At 44.2% G+C, this 16,449-nt stretch overlaps 1 protein-coding gene across 1 annotated transcript in view; it reads left to right on the forward strand.

The window, feature by feature from the left end:
- LOC135543808 (fibrinogen C domain-containing protein 1-like) overlaps window positions 1-16,449 on the forward strand; it is a 63,757-nt gene that overhangs the window by 10,569 nt on the left and 36,739 nt on the right. Inside the window, exons 3-4 of the mRNA XM_064971142.1 lie at window positions 2,531-2,536; window positions 4,929-5,065. Coding sequence (XP_064827214.1) covers window positions 2,531-2,536; window positions 4,929-5,065 — 143 coding nt within the window. The remainder of the gene's footprint in view (window positions 1-2,530; window positions 2,537-4,928; window positions 5,066-16,449) is intronic.

Raw genomic sequence — 16,449 nt, forward strand, 5'->3', positions numbered from 1 at the left:
CACAGGCCCCAGGTTCCCATTAATATTTCACACACATAGGGACTGCATGAAAATCCTTGATGTAATTTCACACTCCCGGATTCCTGCATATGTGGAACTTTACAATATCCATTTCAATGACTGCCCTGCTAGCTACCACCCTGTCCAACAGGCTATGCACTGTAACAAAAATATGATTTGGATCAACCGAATACAAACTGGATCAACTGGTTACAAGTAAATGGGTTAGGTTTTCTCAATTGAAAAAATGACATTTGTTGAAACCAAATATATGGTTCAATGCCAACTGTTCAATACCACTATTTCAATTTGTAACCTATTTCTTTCAACATTCATCTTACTTTCCCTTTTTGTGAATCAAATAATACGTAGATTTTTCACTTTGGAACTGCCTCTCCAAATTTCATAAATTGGTTTTCAAGCAATTAAATCAATGTCCTCTTAATCAAGCTATGAAGTATGTTCCATAAGATGAATGAATCACTCCAAACACATTTACATACGACTGTCACATCGACTTGCTACAACATTGTTACCAAATAACGAAGGCCTCATCCACACAAGCACTTCCAGCATTGCTCCCACCACAATCACTTACAATTTAATGTGAAATATGCACATGACTCATTTAAAAAATAAAATGGAATAGATTTCCTGGAATGACATTCACTCTCATGGGTAGTTAAGAAAAACAACCCTGAAAAGCCTTTCCTCCAACTCTGCCGCCACTACGTTGCACCCACCGCTGTTCAATGCGAATGTGTTGAAAGCAATTTCCCAAGCGTTCATTCACTAAAAACAATCACATTGATCTGTCAAATTCATTATTTGATTTCAGCGTAATTCTGGATAATTCCAATCGCAAAAAGCACTTTGCAGCTGTGCCGTCCTACTTTATAGAGTGTACATGGGTGGTGGAGCACAGCCTACTCGTAGCACAGAGCGTCACCCTGGCTGCATGTCTATGAAACTGCAAATTATACGAGCATTGTGTTATTTGCATTTTACATGCCTAAAATAAATATAAGTTGTCTGTAAGAAAAGCAACTTTGCTCGTGAATCTGAATTTGATAGTCGTTTGCTAAATGGCATATATTACATTATTATTAAATTGTGCAACAAGTTCACCAGGCCCCTAGGAGGGGCCGGAGGGGGGCGAGGTATGAGAGATGGCTAAGGGAAGTCTCTAAAGTGTCTTCTCTCCAAAATTACAGTGTTTGGCCCCTGTGGGAACTCTCTCTCTATGCTTTAAATTCTGGGGTTTGACCTACTGAAAGCTGGCATGCATAATCTATGAGAACTAATCATCACAGAATTCCCCCAACATAGTTACGAACCCACACACACCCAAACCTGCTGATCCCTCTGTCGCACAAATACTACCTGTATCCCCAACCCCCCTCTCTCACCACCTAAGTCCCCATTTTCCCCCTCTCCCTTTCTGTCAAGGGAGGGATTGATATAGTAAGATGGCGCCAGAGAAGAAGGCAGACGGTTTACCCAGCCGATAGTGTTATTTTGTTGTTTTATTTGCGTTGTTTATACATACTTTTTTTTAAACTTATTTTGTACATAATGTTGCCACTACCGTCTCTTATGACCGAAAATAACTTCTAGACATCAGGACTGCGATTACTCACCACGGACTAGCAGAATCCTTTTTTCTTTTCATGACTCTGACGAGCCTGACGCGAAGGATACGCTGCTTCCTCGGGAACAGGCCCTGGTCCACGTGAACCGCATGAAGAGGAGACGGAGAAAGAGGGGCCGAAGAGGCGGGCTGCCTTCTGAGAGTTCGTAGGCGATTGAATAAACCCGCACTTCCCTCCATACTGCTCGTAAATGTGCAATCCTTGGAGAATAAAATTGACGAGTTCCACGGAAGATTAAACTAACAACGGGACATGAAAAACTGTAACATCTTATGTTTCACTGAGTCGTGGTTGAACGACGACAATATTAACATACAGCTGGCTGGTTATATGATGTATTGGAAGGATAGAACAGCGGCGTCTGGTAAGACAAGTGATGGCGGACTATGTATTTTTGTAAATAACAGCTGGTGCACGATACCTGTGGTCTTGAGCTATTTCTCACCTGAGGTACAGTATTTCATGATAAAGTGTAAACCACACTACCTACCGAGAGAGTTTTCATCTGTATTCTTCGTAGCTGTTTACATACCACCACAGTCAGAGGCTGGCACTAAGACAGCATTGAATGAGCTTTATTCTGCCATAAGCAAACAAGAAAATGCTCACCCAGAGGCGGCGCTCCTAATAGCCGGGGACTTTAATGCAGAGAAACTTAAATTCATTTTACCAAATTTCTATCAGCATGTTAAATGTGAAACCAGAGGAAAAATAACTCTGGACCACCTATACTCCACACAGAGATGCATACAAAGCTCTCCCTCACCCTCCATTTGGCAAATCTGACCATAGTTCTATCCCTCTGATTCCTGCTTATTAGCTAAAATGAAAGCAGGAAGCACCAGTGACTAGATCCATAAAAAAGTGGTCAGATGAAGGAGATGGTAAGCTACAGGACTGTTTTTCTAGCACAGACTGGAAAATGTTCCGGGATTCCTCCGATGACATTGAGGAGTACACCACATCAGTCATTGGCTTCATCAATAAGTGCATCGATGACGTCGTCCCCACAGTGACTGTACGTACATACCCCAACCAGAAGCCATGGATTACAGGCAGCATCCGCACTGAGCTAAAGGCTAGAGCTGCCACTTTCAAGGAATCCAGAATCTTATAAGAAATCCCGCTATGCCGTCCGCCGAACCATCAAACAGGCAAAGCTTCAATACAGGACTAAGATCAAATTGTACTACACCGGCTCTGACGCTCGTCGGATGTGGCAGGGCTTACAACGTACTACGGGCTACAAAGGGAAGCACAGCTGAGAGCTGCCCAGTGACACGAGCCTACCAGATGAGCTAAACTACTACTATGTTCACTTCGAGGCAAATAACACTGAAACATGCATGAGAGCACCAGCTCTTCCGGAAGACTGTGCGATCATGGTCTCTGCAGCTGATGTGAGTTAGACCTTTAAACAGGTCAACATTCACAAGGCCACAGTGCCAGACGGATTACCAGGACGTGTACTGCGAGCATGCGCTGACCAACTGGCAAGTGTCTTCACTGACATTTTCAACCTCTCTGAGTCTGTAATACAAACATGTTTTAAGCAGACCACCATAGTGCCCGTGCCCAAGAACACTAAGGTAACAAGCCTAAATGACTAGCGACCCGTATCACTCACATGTGTAGCAATGAAGTGCTTTGAAAGGCTGGTCATGGCTCACATCAACACCATCATCCCAGAAACCCTACCCCACTCTAATTTGCATATCGCCTCAACAGATACACAGAAGATGCAATCTCTATTGCACTCCACACTGACCTTTCCCACCTGGACAAAAGTAACCTATGTGAGAATGCTATTCTTTGAATACAGCCCAGCGTTCAACACCATAGTTCCCTCAAAGTTCATCAATACGCAATGGACCCTGGGACTAAACACCTCCCTCTGCAACTGAACCCTGGACTTCCTGATTGGCCGCCCCCAGGTGGTAAGGGTAGGTAACAACACATCTGCAACGCTGATCCTCAACACAGGGGCCCCTCAGATGTGTGTGCTCAGTCCCCTCCTGCACTTCCTGTTGACTCATGACTGCACGCCCAGGCATGACTCCAATGACACAACAGTGGTAGGCCTGATCACCGACAACGACGAGACAGCCTATAGCGAGGAGGTGAGAGACCTGTCCGTGTGGTGCCAGGACAACAACCTCTCCCTCAACGTGGTCAAGACAAAGGAGATGATTGTGGACTTCAGGCAAAACAGGACCATGCACCCCCCCTTGTTTATTTAGTCACTTTAATTTAAAAAAATAAATCAATTTTATTTCATCTTTATTTAACCAGGTGGGCTAGTTGAGAACAAGTTCTCATTTGCAACTGCGACCTGGCCAAGATAAAGCAAAGCAGTTCGACACATACAACAACACAGAGTTACACATGGAATAAACAATCATACAATCAATAATACAGTAGAAAAATCTATATACAGCATGTGCAAATGAGGTAGGATAAGAGAGGTAAGGCAATAGTGGTGCCATGGTGGCGAAGTAATTAAAATATAGCAATTAAACACTGGAATGGTAGAATGTGCAGAAGATGAATGTGCAAGTAGAGATACTGGGGTGCAAAGGAGCAAGATCAATAAAAAAATACATTATGGGGACGAGGTAGATTGGATGGGCTATTTACAGATGAGCTATGTACAGGTGCAGTGATCCGTGAGCTGCTCTGCCAGCTGGTGCTTAAAGCTAGTGAGGGAGATAAGAGTCTCCAGCTTTAGTAATTTTTGCAGTTCGTTCCTGTCATTGGCAGCAGAGAACTGGAAGGAGAGGCGGCCGGAGGAAGAATTGGCTTTGGGGTTGACCAGTGAGATATACCTGCTAATGACTCTAGCTACATGTACATACTACCTCAGCTAACCGGTGCCCCCGCACATTGACTCTGTATAGGTACCCCCCTGTATGTAGTCATGCTTTTGTTATTTTACTTCTGCTCTTTAATTACTTATTCTATATCTGTATTTTTTTAAACTGCATTGTTGGTTAGGGGTTCGTAAGTAAGCATTTCACTGTTGTATTTGGCGCATGTGACTAATAAAATTTGATTTGATATGCCCACAGTATAAGGCTACAAGAAGTCTAGTAGAATGTTCTCTTCATCTCTCTCGTTTCTCTTTGTGTGCTCTCACGTAATGTTTTAGCCACTTGTTTTACTGCCCAGCTAGAATTCCAACTGATAGATTTTTGGTTCTCTTTGTCTCTTTGTCTTTTTCTCTTCCCTTCTGCATCTCTCTTCTCTCTGTCTGTCTCTCTTTCTCCCTCTCTCTAGGCTCTCGTCCTCGTGACTGTGGCGATCTGTATGCTAACGGGCAGAGGGAGGATGGCATCTACTCTGTGTTTCCCACTCACTACCCCTCCGGCTTCCAGGTCTACTGTGACATGACCACGGACGGAGGGGGCTGGACGGTGAGTCATACTGTACACACACACACACACGCTCGCTCAAGAAATCCACACACACATTCAGAGGCACACACGTAAAGGCACACACACAGAATCAGAGGCACACACACACGCACGAGCACACACACACACACACGCTCAAGAAAACCACACACACATTCAGAGGCACACTCAGAGGGCACACACACACACACACACACACACACACACACACACACACACACACACACACACACACACACACACACACACACACACACACACACACACACACACACACACACACACACACACACACACAGAGGAACACATATAGGGAAGAACACACACTCACATGAAACACACACTCATGAGTGGAACGGTCTGGTGTCTGCATTAGAATAGAAGAAACACAGCCATTTATATGCTCAAGTACTCCAATAGTTTTCTTATTCATCCACAACATACACAGTCTCTCTCCCATCTCTCTCCTTCTTTGCTCTTTTATTGGTTTGGTAATCAAAATGAAAACTCCGAGCTAAATGGTAATGAAATGTTTTTATTATGATTACCTTTGGGTTTATTACGACTACCTTTGTTTTAAATTGGTTTTTACTCTCACTTACAAATGATATCTGCCAAGCCACACTAAAATAAGAATCATTCGGTGTGGAATGCTCTTAATTAAAACTGTCCCAGAATGCAACATGCATTTCATTTCACCAATCTTTTGGATCTCCAGAGTACAAACATTGTTTTTTTCCACACTCCTCATGATTAAAATCCAGCACTGCAGACTTGTCTATGTAGAGAAACCAAAGTGAAAGAAATGCGCTGCGATTAGATTGCTTGTTTAACTTTAGACCTGACACAGTGTGTTGAGCTGAAAAAAAAACAGAAAAAAACAGGGGAACATGATATGGAAAGGCTTCTAAGACAGTGCCTGAGAGCGCAGGCGAGGATAAACATGAGAGAGGGAGATACATAACTACCAGATATCCATCTACGTGTGAGAGGGAGAGAGAGGGAGAGGAAGAGGGAGAGGGAGAGGGAGAGAGAGAGAGAGAGAGAGAGAGGAAGAGGGAGAGAGAGAGAGAGAGAGAGAGAGAGAGAGAGAGAGAGAGAGATAGTGAGAAAGAGAGAGAGAAATTAGTATTCAAAGGAGAATGAGGTAATTGAACTGGGTGAAAGAGAGAGAGAGAGAGAGAGAGAGAGAGAGTGAGAGAGAGAGAGAATTGAATAGAGGGAGTGAGAGAATGAGAGCATCTATTAGGTAGATATGAGAAGGTGCGTATAGAGTAGTAGGGAGGTATTACACAGGCTGTGGGTTCTTGTGTCACAGAGTTATCTGTCCCCGCCAGACAATCTAGCGTGACAGCTACTCAGCACTTCACTCAGTAGTTTATGAATCAGATAGACATACTCAGCCGCAGATTTAAATGGACACCCCAATTTGCCACTGTGAGACTCTCAAAGACACATCGCTCTGCTTGTTGTGACACTAGAATGCTAAGTTGTTTATTTTCACTTGTCTTCCTGTGATAGGCTTTTGATAAGGTTCTGATATCCAAATACAGTAGGATATGATTAAGTTAGAATGGAATTGAATGTTTAGTTGTTTGTTGTCGAAAGGGAAGACACTTGTCTCCTATCCATATCCTGAGTGGCGCAGTTGTCTAAGGCGCGGCCGTCTAAGGCACCACATCTCAGTGGAGGAGAAGTCTTCCCGGCTGTGATTGGGAGGCCTATAGGGCGGCATGCAATTTGCCAGGTTTTTGGCTGGGTTAGGCTGTCATTGTAAACAAGAATTTGCTCTTATTTGACTGACTTGCCTCGTTAAAAAAAAAAAAATATATATATATATAAGGATTTGATATCCAACTACGGTAGCAGAGGACAAAATGAAGTGTTAGGTTGTTTTTGTGTTTTGCGGAGTTGTTTGGTATTAAGCGATCACACACTCTTGTGTAGCTGGGTCTACACAAGGCTGTTTCGTGAGATTGAATCTTTGGACAGCTGTCCCACATAGAGGATTAAGAACGGCAGAGACAGCGAGGTGAACAAACACTGTCACAGAGCTAGTAGATCTAAACACACTTGGCTACCTCCCAAATTTACTACTTCCCTATGGAGTGCACTTCTTTTGACAAGGGCTACTAAGGCTCCGGTCAAAAGTGTTGCACTTCATAGAGAATAGGGTGCATTTTGGGACACAGCCACTGTTACAGAACTACTACATCTAAAAACGCTGTCACAGAAACACTAGATCTATATGGTTTTGGTGATGGGAGACATAAGCCGTGTTCATCTAGCTTTACTGTGTGTGTGTGTGTGTGTGTGTGTGTGTGTGTGTGTGTGTGTGTGTGTGTGTGTGTGTGTGTGTGTGTGTGTGTGTGTGTATATGTCTGCGTGTCCTTTTGTGTTCTCTTTTGTGTGTCCTGCTTATATTAGTGTACTGTATGTGTGTGTAGTTTACCCGGTTCAGTGTGTGTATGCAGTGTGTCAGTGTGTGGTGCAGTGACCATTTTTCTCTCTTGTTCTGAGCTGTAGTGGTCCTCAGGGAGACGAGAGTGGAGCTCTTATAAGGAACTAATAGTTTATCTGCTTTGTAAATCATCTGTAGCCTGCAGCGCTTTGGCTGTTCCTACACACTTACGACAAGCGCAGCACACCAACACACACACACACAAAAAAAAACTCACAAAGACACACGCATAAAAGACGAGATGGGGACAGTTTAGGATATTTGTTGGCTGGCCCATTGTCCACCATCACAAAGAGACTGTGCTGTCTGAGTTAGTCCCTGCACCAATAACCTTCTCAACTCTGCCAAGTTAATGACAGACACACGGTGCGTGTGTGTGCGTGCGTGCGTGTGCGTGTCACTGTCAGCAAGCGTGCCTTACACAAGCAAGGTCATAGCCTCCTGTGACAGAGTGCTTGACACAGCATGATGGAGTACAGCCAACCACCGGTCTGTATCCGGGTGTTTTATCTTTCCATGTTGGTGTGTTTGTGCATGGGTGCATGTGTGCGTGCGTCAGTCACTGTCAGCAAGTCTACCAAATGTATGCCTCTTTGCATGCTGTTCTTCGCATGAAACATTTAAGAATGAACTCATTCTAAATTTGCCAATGTCACAGCCTATTTGCTGAGACCTTAACAGACAGCATCTCATCTCCTGTCTGTCTCCCTGTCTATTCATAACGGTTAACACCTCCGGGTCATTAACAGCCAACGAGAGTTAGGACTGTCTGTAACAGGTACAGAGAGACGTGGGCTTACATAAGGAATGAGCCATATGCTGCATCTCACTCAAACAGATCAGCCCTACTGAGACTAAGGCACACACAGAGAGGGGCTTGAAGAGGGAGGGAGGGAGAGAGAGAGAGAGAGAGAGAGAGAGAGAGAGAGAGAGAGAGAGAGAGAGAGAAGAAAGACAAATATCTTCAGAGTAAGAAGGTTGGGATCTCTAGAGGGAAAGTGACAGAGTGGAGAGAATGAAGTTCTAGAGGGCTCCCGGGGGAGGCTGTAGTCTACAGAGGTACAAAGGGAGGGGACGTGACGTATAGGTGTTGAATCAACTACGGTATTGAAATTCTAGGTCCTTTTGAATCACACCTTCTAACCACGTTCCAGTATCCAGCATGGCTCAAAACATCAGTCTCCTCGGCACTACAAGAATGTTAGCACCCATGTCTTCCACGTAAGTCATTTAAAATATGGCTTTCCTCCCCGGGGCTGCAGAAGCGCAGTGTTATGGTGACCTTTTCCACAGGGCTGGTTAGTGCTGGTGATTGAATAGGGCTCTCCGTCTGGTGATAAGGTCAGGCCAGTCTGCTGTGTGATACTGCTGGGAGTAGAGAGTGGGAGAGGGAGCTTTGAAATGTGTTCCAAATTGCTGTGATCGCTACATAGTGCACTCCTTTTGATCCGGACCCATAATGACTCTTGTCAAAAGTAGGGAATAGCGTGCCATTTAACGTAATGCCACATTGTATCGGCCAACTACAGCAGATAGCCCTCCCTAGTGTTTAGTATTAGAGAGATTTTAGTACGAGAGGAGATGCCCTGTGTGTTCAGCCACAGCAGCCTTCTATCATTTCTGTGTTCACATCTTTATGCCAGCGTTTAAGTTCAGTGCAGAACACAGGAGATTGATGGTGTACAGTGTGTGTGTGTGTGTGTGTGTGTGTGTGTGTGTGTGTGTGTGTGTGTGTGTGTGTGTGTGTGTGTGTGTGTGTGTGTGTGTGTGTGTGTGTGTGTGTGTGCGTGTGTGTGTGTGTGTGTGTGTGTGTGTGTGTGTGTGTGTGTGTGTGTGTGTGTGTGTGTGTGTGTGTGTCTGTGTGTCTGTGTGTCTGTGTGTGTGTGTTTGTGTGCGTACTTCCTAGCATTACAGCTTTATGTCATAGACATTTGGGGATGATTTATAGCTGGGGGCTGTGATGGCCATTCCATTCTTCCAGTCTACCGACCACAAGGCCAGAAAATGTGAAAACAATGAACTTTTCCCCAGCATTTCCCACAAGAAAATAAACTATTGTCACATTCCACTGCAAGATCCACAATCAAAACCCTCAAACATCACAGCCAGCAAACACACTGCAGGGTATCCAGTGGAATGTCTCACTCTTCAAAACAAAGCTTCACCATTTACCTTCTTTTTTTGTTGTAATACAAACATACAGCATTTCCCAGAGTTGCACAGTTCCAAAGTATCTATCTGTGTGAAATATGTTGCCATGAATTTCAGACAGGTTTATCTATTATTTCTATACTCGTGACATACTTGCTTCAGCCCTGGTTTCTCAGGAGGGAACATGACAGAGGAAAAAGGGAATATTTTTGTCCTTCAAGGTTTGACACTTTTTTACCTCATTACCATCTTTAGGCTCTCACTAAAAGAGAGAGAGAGAGAGAGAGGGGGGGAGCGAGAGAGAGAGAGAAAAGTATGAGAGAGCCGGGAGAGACCTTAAATTTCTATTTAATTGAATTGAATAGAAGAGAAGGAGTGAGAGGTGAAAGAGGACTGCAGAGGAAAGAGAGAACAGGAGAAACGGAGAGCGAGAGGGTTGAGCTGGTGAAGGGAATATAGAAGGTTCTCTGGGGTAATTGCTGCAGTATTTCTCCTTTCTCTCATGCGACAGACCAGGGACACAGAGCGGGGCCTGTCTGTCTCACAACCTGTATGTTCGGAAAGATGGTGACGGATAAAATACACTCCGTTCGACCAGGGGGAGAGAGGACCTGTCACATGTACCTCTCTCTGCTTCCCTTCTTCTCTCTCTCTGCCCCCCCCTCTCAGCTTCTTTCCCGTATTTGCTTTTTTTATTGCTTGTCTGTCTTTCGCTGTCTTTCTGCCATTTCTCTCCTTCTGTTTCCCTCTCACTGTACCTCACACTGCCCTGATTGGTTCTCGCTACCCTGCTTGGTCCTTCTCTTTCACTCCCTTACGTCTTATTCCTGCATTCCTACCCTCTGTCCACATTTATTTTGCTGTCTTCGTGTCCTTCCCCTCCATTCCCCCCCCTCCCCTCCCCTCTCTCTCTCTTTCCATCCATCTTCCTCTCTCTTTGGTGTTCTCTGTGTGAAGTGTGCAGTGTAAAGGGTGGAGGACATTAGACAGAGTGATGTGTATAGGGGCAGATGTGTATCAGTCAGGAAATGGTGCCCACGGCCGGCCTGCTCAATAGGCAGAGTGTGGCTTTTTCTGAGCTAAACTGACCAAGACGAACCTCCAACAACAACACGTAAGACTTCACATAATTCCTCCCAAAAACAAGGACAACTTCTGTCGACCATATGGGCTTTTTAGGTGAGCGCTGATGATAAGCAGTTCCCACTTTGTCAAAGGTGCAAAATATTTTGTACAATACAACGTACATTGGGGCAAAAAAGTATTTAGTCAGCCACCAATTGTGAAAGTTCTCCCACTTAAAAAGATGAGAGAGGCATGTCATTTTCATCATAGGTACACTTCAACTATGACAGACAAAAAGAGAAACAAAAATCCAGAAAATCACATTGTAGCATTTTTAATGAATTTATTTGCAAATTACGGTGGAAAATAAGTATTTGGTCAATAACAAAAGTTTATCTCAATACTTTGTTATATACCCTTTGTTGGCAATGACAGAGGTCAAACGTTTTCTTTAAGTCTTCACAAGGTTTTCACACACTGTTGCTGGTATTGTGGCCCATTCCTCCATGCAGATCTCCCCTAGAGCAGTGATGTTTTGGGGCTGTTGCTGGGCAACACAGACTTTCAACTCCCTCCAAAGATTTTCTATGGGGTTGAGATCTGGAGACTGGCTAGGCCACTCCAGGACATTGAAATTCTTACGAAGCCACCCCTTCGTTGCCTGGACGGTGTGTTTGGGATCATTGTCATGCTGAAAGACCCAGCCACGTTTCATCTTCAATGCCCTTGCTGATGGAAGGAGGTTTTCACTCAAAATCTCACGATACATGGCCCTATTCATTCTTTCCTTTACACGGATCAGTCGTCCTGGTCCCTTTGCAGAAAAATAGCCCCAAAGCATGATGTTTCCACCCCCATGCTTCACAGTAGGTATGGTGTTCTTTGGATGCAACTCAGGATTCTTTGTCCTCCAAACACGACGAGCTGAGTTTTTACAAAAAAGTTATATTTTGGTTTCATCTGACCATATGACATTCTCCCAATCTTCTTCTGGATCATCCAAATGCTCTCTAGCAAACGTCCGACGGGCCTGGACATGTACTGGCTTAAGGGGGACACATCTGGCACTGCAGGATTTGAGTCCCTGGCGGCGTAGTGTGTTACTGATGGTAGGCTTTGTTACTTTGGTCCAAGCTCTCTGCAGGTCATTCACTAGGTTCCCCCGTGTGGTTCTGGGATTTTTTCTCACCGTTCTTGTGATCATTTTGACCCCATGGGGTGAGATCTTGCGTGGAGCCCCAGATCGAGGGAGATTATCAGTGTTCTTGTATCTCTTTCATTTCCTAATAATTGCTGCCACAGTTGATTTCTTCAAACCAAGCTGCTTACTTTTTGCAGATTCAGTCTTCCCAGCCTGGTGCAGGTCTACAATTTTGTTTCTGGTGTCCTTTGACAGCTCTTTGGTCTTGGCCTTAGTGAAGTTTGGAGTGTGACTGTTTGAGGTTGTGGACAGGTGTCTTTTATACTGATAACAAGTTCAAACAGGCGCCATTAATACAGGTAACGAGTGGGGGACAGAGGAGCCTCTTAAAGAAGAAGTTACAGGTCTGTGAGAGCCAGAAATCTTGCTTATTTGTAGGTGACCAAATACCTATTTTCCACCATAATTTGCAAATAAATTCATAAAAAATCCTACAATGTGATTTTCTGGGATTTTTCTTTCTCATTTTGTCTGTCATAGTTGAAGTGTACCTATGATGAAAATGACATGCCTCTCTCATCTTTTTTTCAGTGGGAGAACTTGTACAATTGGTGTCTGACTAAATAATTTTTTGCCCCACTGTATGTCAATGTAACGAGAAAGACACTTTTAACATCATGCATGTTTCTCTGATTAAATAGCCTAAGCTAAACGGTACCCAATCAAATAAAATGTTAACAAACAACGTATCCTAAAAATAGGACAGGTCCAAAGTAAAATGGACAATATGGAACGGGCAATCGCAAATGTTGGCCAGGAGTTTCACCCGATTGTCACGATCAGCGGTTTCAAGTTTGTATCCGTATCGTTTTTAATATATAATATATAATAATATATCCCATTTAGCAGACGCTTTTGTCCAAAGCGACTTACAAGTCGGCTGGGGCCACTACATTTACATATGGGTGGCCCCAGCGGGAATCGAACCCACGACGCTTGGCGTTGCAAGCGCCATGCTCTACCGACTGAGCCACACAGGACTGACAAGCCGATCGTAGTGAAAATAATATTTTTGGTCTCGCCGAGAGCAGCAGAAGGGCAAGGACTGGCCCTGACAGTGTCTTGTTCACATTCAGCTACATCTGTGTTTTACTGGTTTTAGCCTGGAATATCAAGAGATGGGATCCTGCTGCCATTGGAATGGATGAGGTCTTAGCGTAGTATACGTGATTATTATTATTTTATTTTGCTCAAAGGAGGAGACTAAAAACGGACGCTGTCTTAATAATGGATGGGATCAGATCTATCAGAGTGCCGCATTATCGAAAATATGCTTTTATCAAAAAGCACCGCCTATCATTCTAAAATATTAAATTCTGCTAAGAACTGAAATGTGGAAAAAGTTTGAGATTCAACATGTGATTGTGTGCAGTTTTGTAGCACTCTCTATTTGGAGTCAGAGTGCATTTGGAACCACTTGCGTTCTCGTCAATAATGCATACCCAGTTAGTTTATTGGTTTTGAAAAAAGAAAACACCTTCCTAGATGGATTCGGATGTAAGTCTGTCTGTTTCTGTGGGATGGAGGAAAAGTAAAGATCTCATTCTGTAATCGGTCTTATATGTTTTTTTTGTGTGTTTTTTTTGACAAAATGGCTGTACCGAGCTAATGTACAGTTTATTTATATCCTAAATATGCTTACTTTCTATACATCCATAACCTCTTATGAAAGCCCTGCTGGGAAAATCAGGTATATGGGTAGCTTTCGAGTGTTTGTTTGGGTGCTTGTGTTGCACCTTGCAGCAGTCCTGTGTTGCACCTTGCAGCAGTCCTGTGTTGCACCTTGCAGCAGTCCTGTGTTGCACCTTGCAGCAGTCCTGTGTTGCACCTTGCAGCAGTCCTGTGTTGCACCTTGCAGAAGTCCTGTGTTGCACCTTGCAGAAGTCCTGTGTTGCACCTTGCAGCAGTCCCGTGTTGCACCTTGCAGAAGTCCTGTGTTGCACCTTGCAGAAGTCCTGTGTTGCACCTTGCAGCAGTCCCGTGTTGCACCTTGCATCAGTCCCGTGTTGCACCTTGCAGCAGTCCCGTGTTGCACCTTGCAGCAGTCCCGTGTTGCACCTTGCAGAAGTCCTGTGTTGCACCTTGCAGAAGTCCTGTGTTGCACCTTGCAGAAGTCCTGTGTTGCACCTTGCAGAAGTCCTGTGTTGCACCTTGCAGAAGTCCTGTGTTGCACCTTGCAGCAGTCCTGTGTTGCACCTTGCAGAAGTCCTGTGTTGCACCTTGCAGAAGTCCTGTGTTGCACCTTGCAGAAGTCCTGTGTTGCACCTTGCAGAAGTCCTGTGTTGCACCTTGCAGCAGTCCTGTGTTGCACCTTGCAGCAGTCCTGTGTTGCACCTTGCAGCAGTCCTGTGTTGCACCTTGCAGCAGTCCCGTGTTGCACCTTGCAGAAGTACCGTGTTGCACCTTGCAGAAGTCCCGTGTTGCACCTTGCAGAAGTCCCGTGTTGCACCTTGCAGCAGTCCCGTGTTGCACCTTGCAGCAGTCCCGTGTTGCACCTTGCAGCAGTCCCGTGTTGCACCTTGCAGAAGTCCCGTGTTGCACCTTGCAGAAGTCCCGTGTTGCACCTTGCAGAAGTCCCGTGTTGCACCTTGCAGCAGTCCTGTGTTGCACCTTGCAGAAGTCCTGTGTTGCACCTTGCAGAAGTCCTGTGTTGCACCTTGCAGAAGTCCTGTGTTGCACCTTGCAGCAGTCCTGTGTTGCACCTTGCAGAAGTCCTGTGTTGCACCTTGCAGCAGTCCTGTGTTGCACCTTGCAGAAGTCCTGTGTTGCACCTTGCAGCAGTCCCGTGTTGCACCTTGCAGAAGTCCCGTGTTGCACCTTGCAGCAGTCCCGTGTTGCACCTTGCAGCAGTCCCGTGTTGCACCTTGCAGCAGTCCCGTGTTGCACCTTGCATCAGTCCTGTGTTGCACCTTGCAGCAGTCCTGTGTTCCACCAGACAGGTAGATGGGGGAGGAACAGCAACTTGCAAAAAAGAGAAAGAATGAGGAACAAGACAGCGCATAAAATATGATTAATCAAATTTTAAGGGGAGTTGAAAATGGGCATGGAGGTCAGATGAAGGCTCGTCTGCTTATCCCTTCCCGTATGGAAAAAACACGTGATCTCATGTGATCTCACGTGAAATAAATATGACACCATGGGGATGCAAAATTTCAACATGTGATACCATGACACTGCACATGTAAAAACAATTCAGCACATGTGAAAACCCAGGTGTGAAACCCAGGTGTCTTTGAAAGGCATAATTGCCATTCATTAAATTTCAACAGTCATGCAGGTTTTTTTTCTTTTTGTCCGGGTTTGTTCCAAGGACGTTTTCAGGACATTGTGGCATGGTCCCCTGGAGGTTTTGTCTAGTTGCTGTGAAAATACGGTAAATCTACAACTAGTCACTGTATTTTTACAGCTAAATTCCAGTGTTAATGTTAGGACTGGATGCTGCTTACTTGGGGATCAATATTAAATACAAATACTTGGGGCTCTGCCTCACTTGGGATTTGAACACATATCTTTATTTCTAGCTACCTTAAAAATGTACTGCTGCGCCACCAGGTATGTGGACCTAATGAATGTTGGCAAGAATACATTTCTGCACTTTGCCTAAAGTTGCAGTAGAAAATAAAGTAAATATATACAACAACTTGAAGGTATTATTTCCATAAAAAGAAAGTATGCTGCTGTATTCTGAATTCAATTAGTGTAAATTATTGTGTACTGTGACAAAGCTTGGGACTCAACCTTAAATGTAGATTTGAACTTCTAACACCTTGGTCCCTTTAAAAAATAAAATGTCTTGCTCCAGTGCAACTTCACCACCAGATCGTTAAGCGTGAAAGAGATATGTGCCCAGCCAAATGATCACCAAGGTAAATACTAAAAGTGCTCAAGACACTTTACGCAGAGTATACAATAACTATTTGCATCCTTTTGGTTGGGAGCGCCACCAGGTACTTATTCATTACAAACAAAATACATATTCAATTATGGCTGAGGTACTGTGTTCTTAACGGTGGTACAAAAAGGTCAAAGGTACACTTCACTGGTACACATATTAACTCGCATGGTACAGTGCAGTACCTTGTTGGGGTAATGTGATATTTTTCCACCCAATATTTTTTAAATAGAAATTACAATCATCGCTGCACTTTTACAGTTGGGGGCAATGTACTAATAAAGGTCACTAATAAATGTCGTTCCACTTCATGATTGTGTCCCACTTGTTGCTGATTCTTCACAAAAAAATACAGTTTTATATCTTTATGTTTGAAGCCTGAAATGTGGCAAAAGGTCGCAAAGTTCAAGGGGGCCGAATACTTTCGCAAGGCACTGTATTTTTCTTTATAGCGTTTTTTTAACAAAGCTGAGATTTGCATTGACGTCCAAAGTTTAGGAATACAGGTGAAACCTATTGCCGACACAGACATGGGGGCATAGCAGGTAGATGGGAATGCCGTCAACTAAGAGGTTGTGAGTTCAAATCACGGTTAAGAACATGTTGAATGACAT

This window comes from Oncorhynchus masou, chromosome 8 (genome assembly GCF_036934945.1).
Source record: "Oncorhynchus masou masou isolate Uvic2021 chromosome 8, UVic_Omas_1.1, whole genome shotgun sequence".
In the NCBI taxonomy this organism is placed as follows: domain Eukaryota; kingdom Metazoa; phylum Chordata; class Actinopteri; order Salmoniformes; family Salmonidae; genus Oncorhynchus; species Oncorhynchus masou.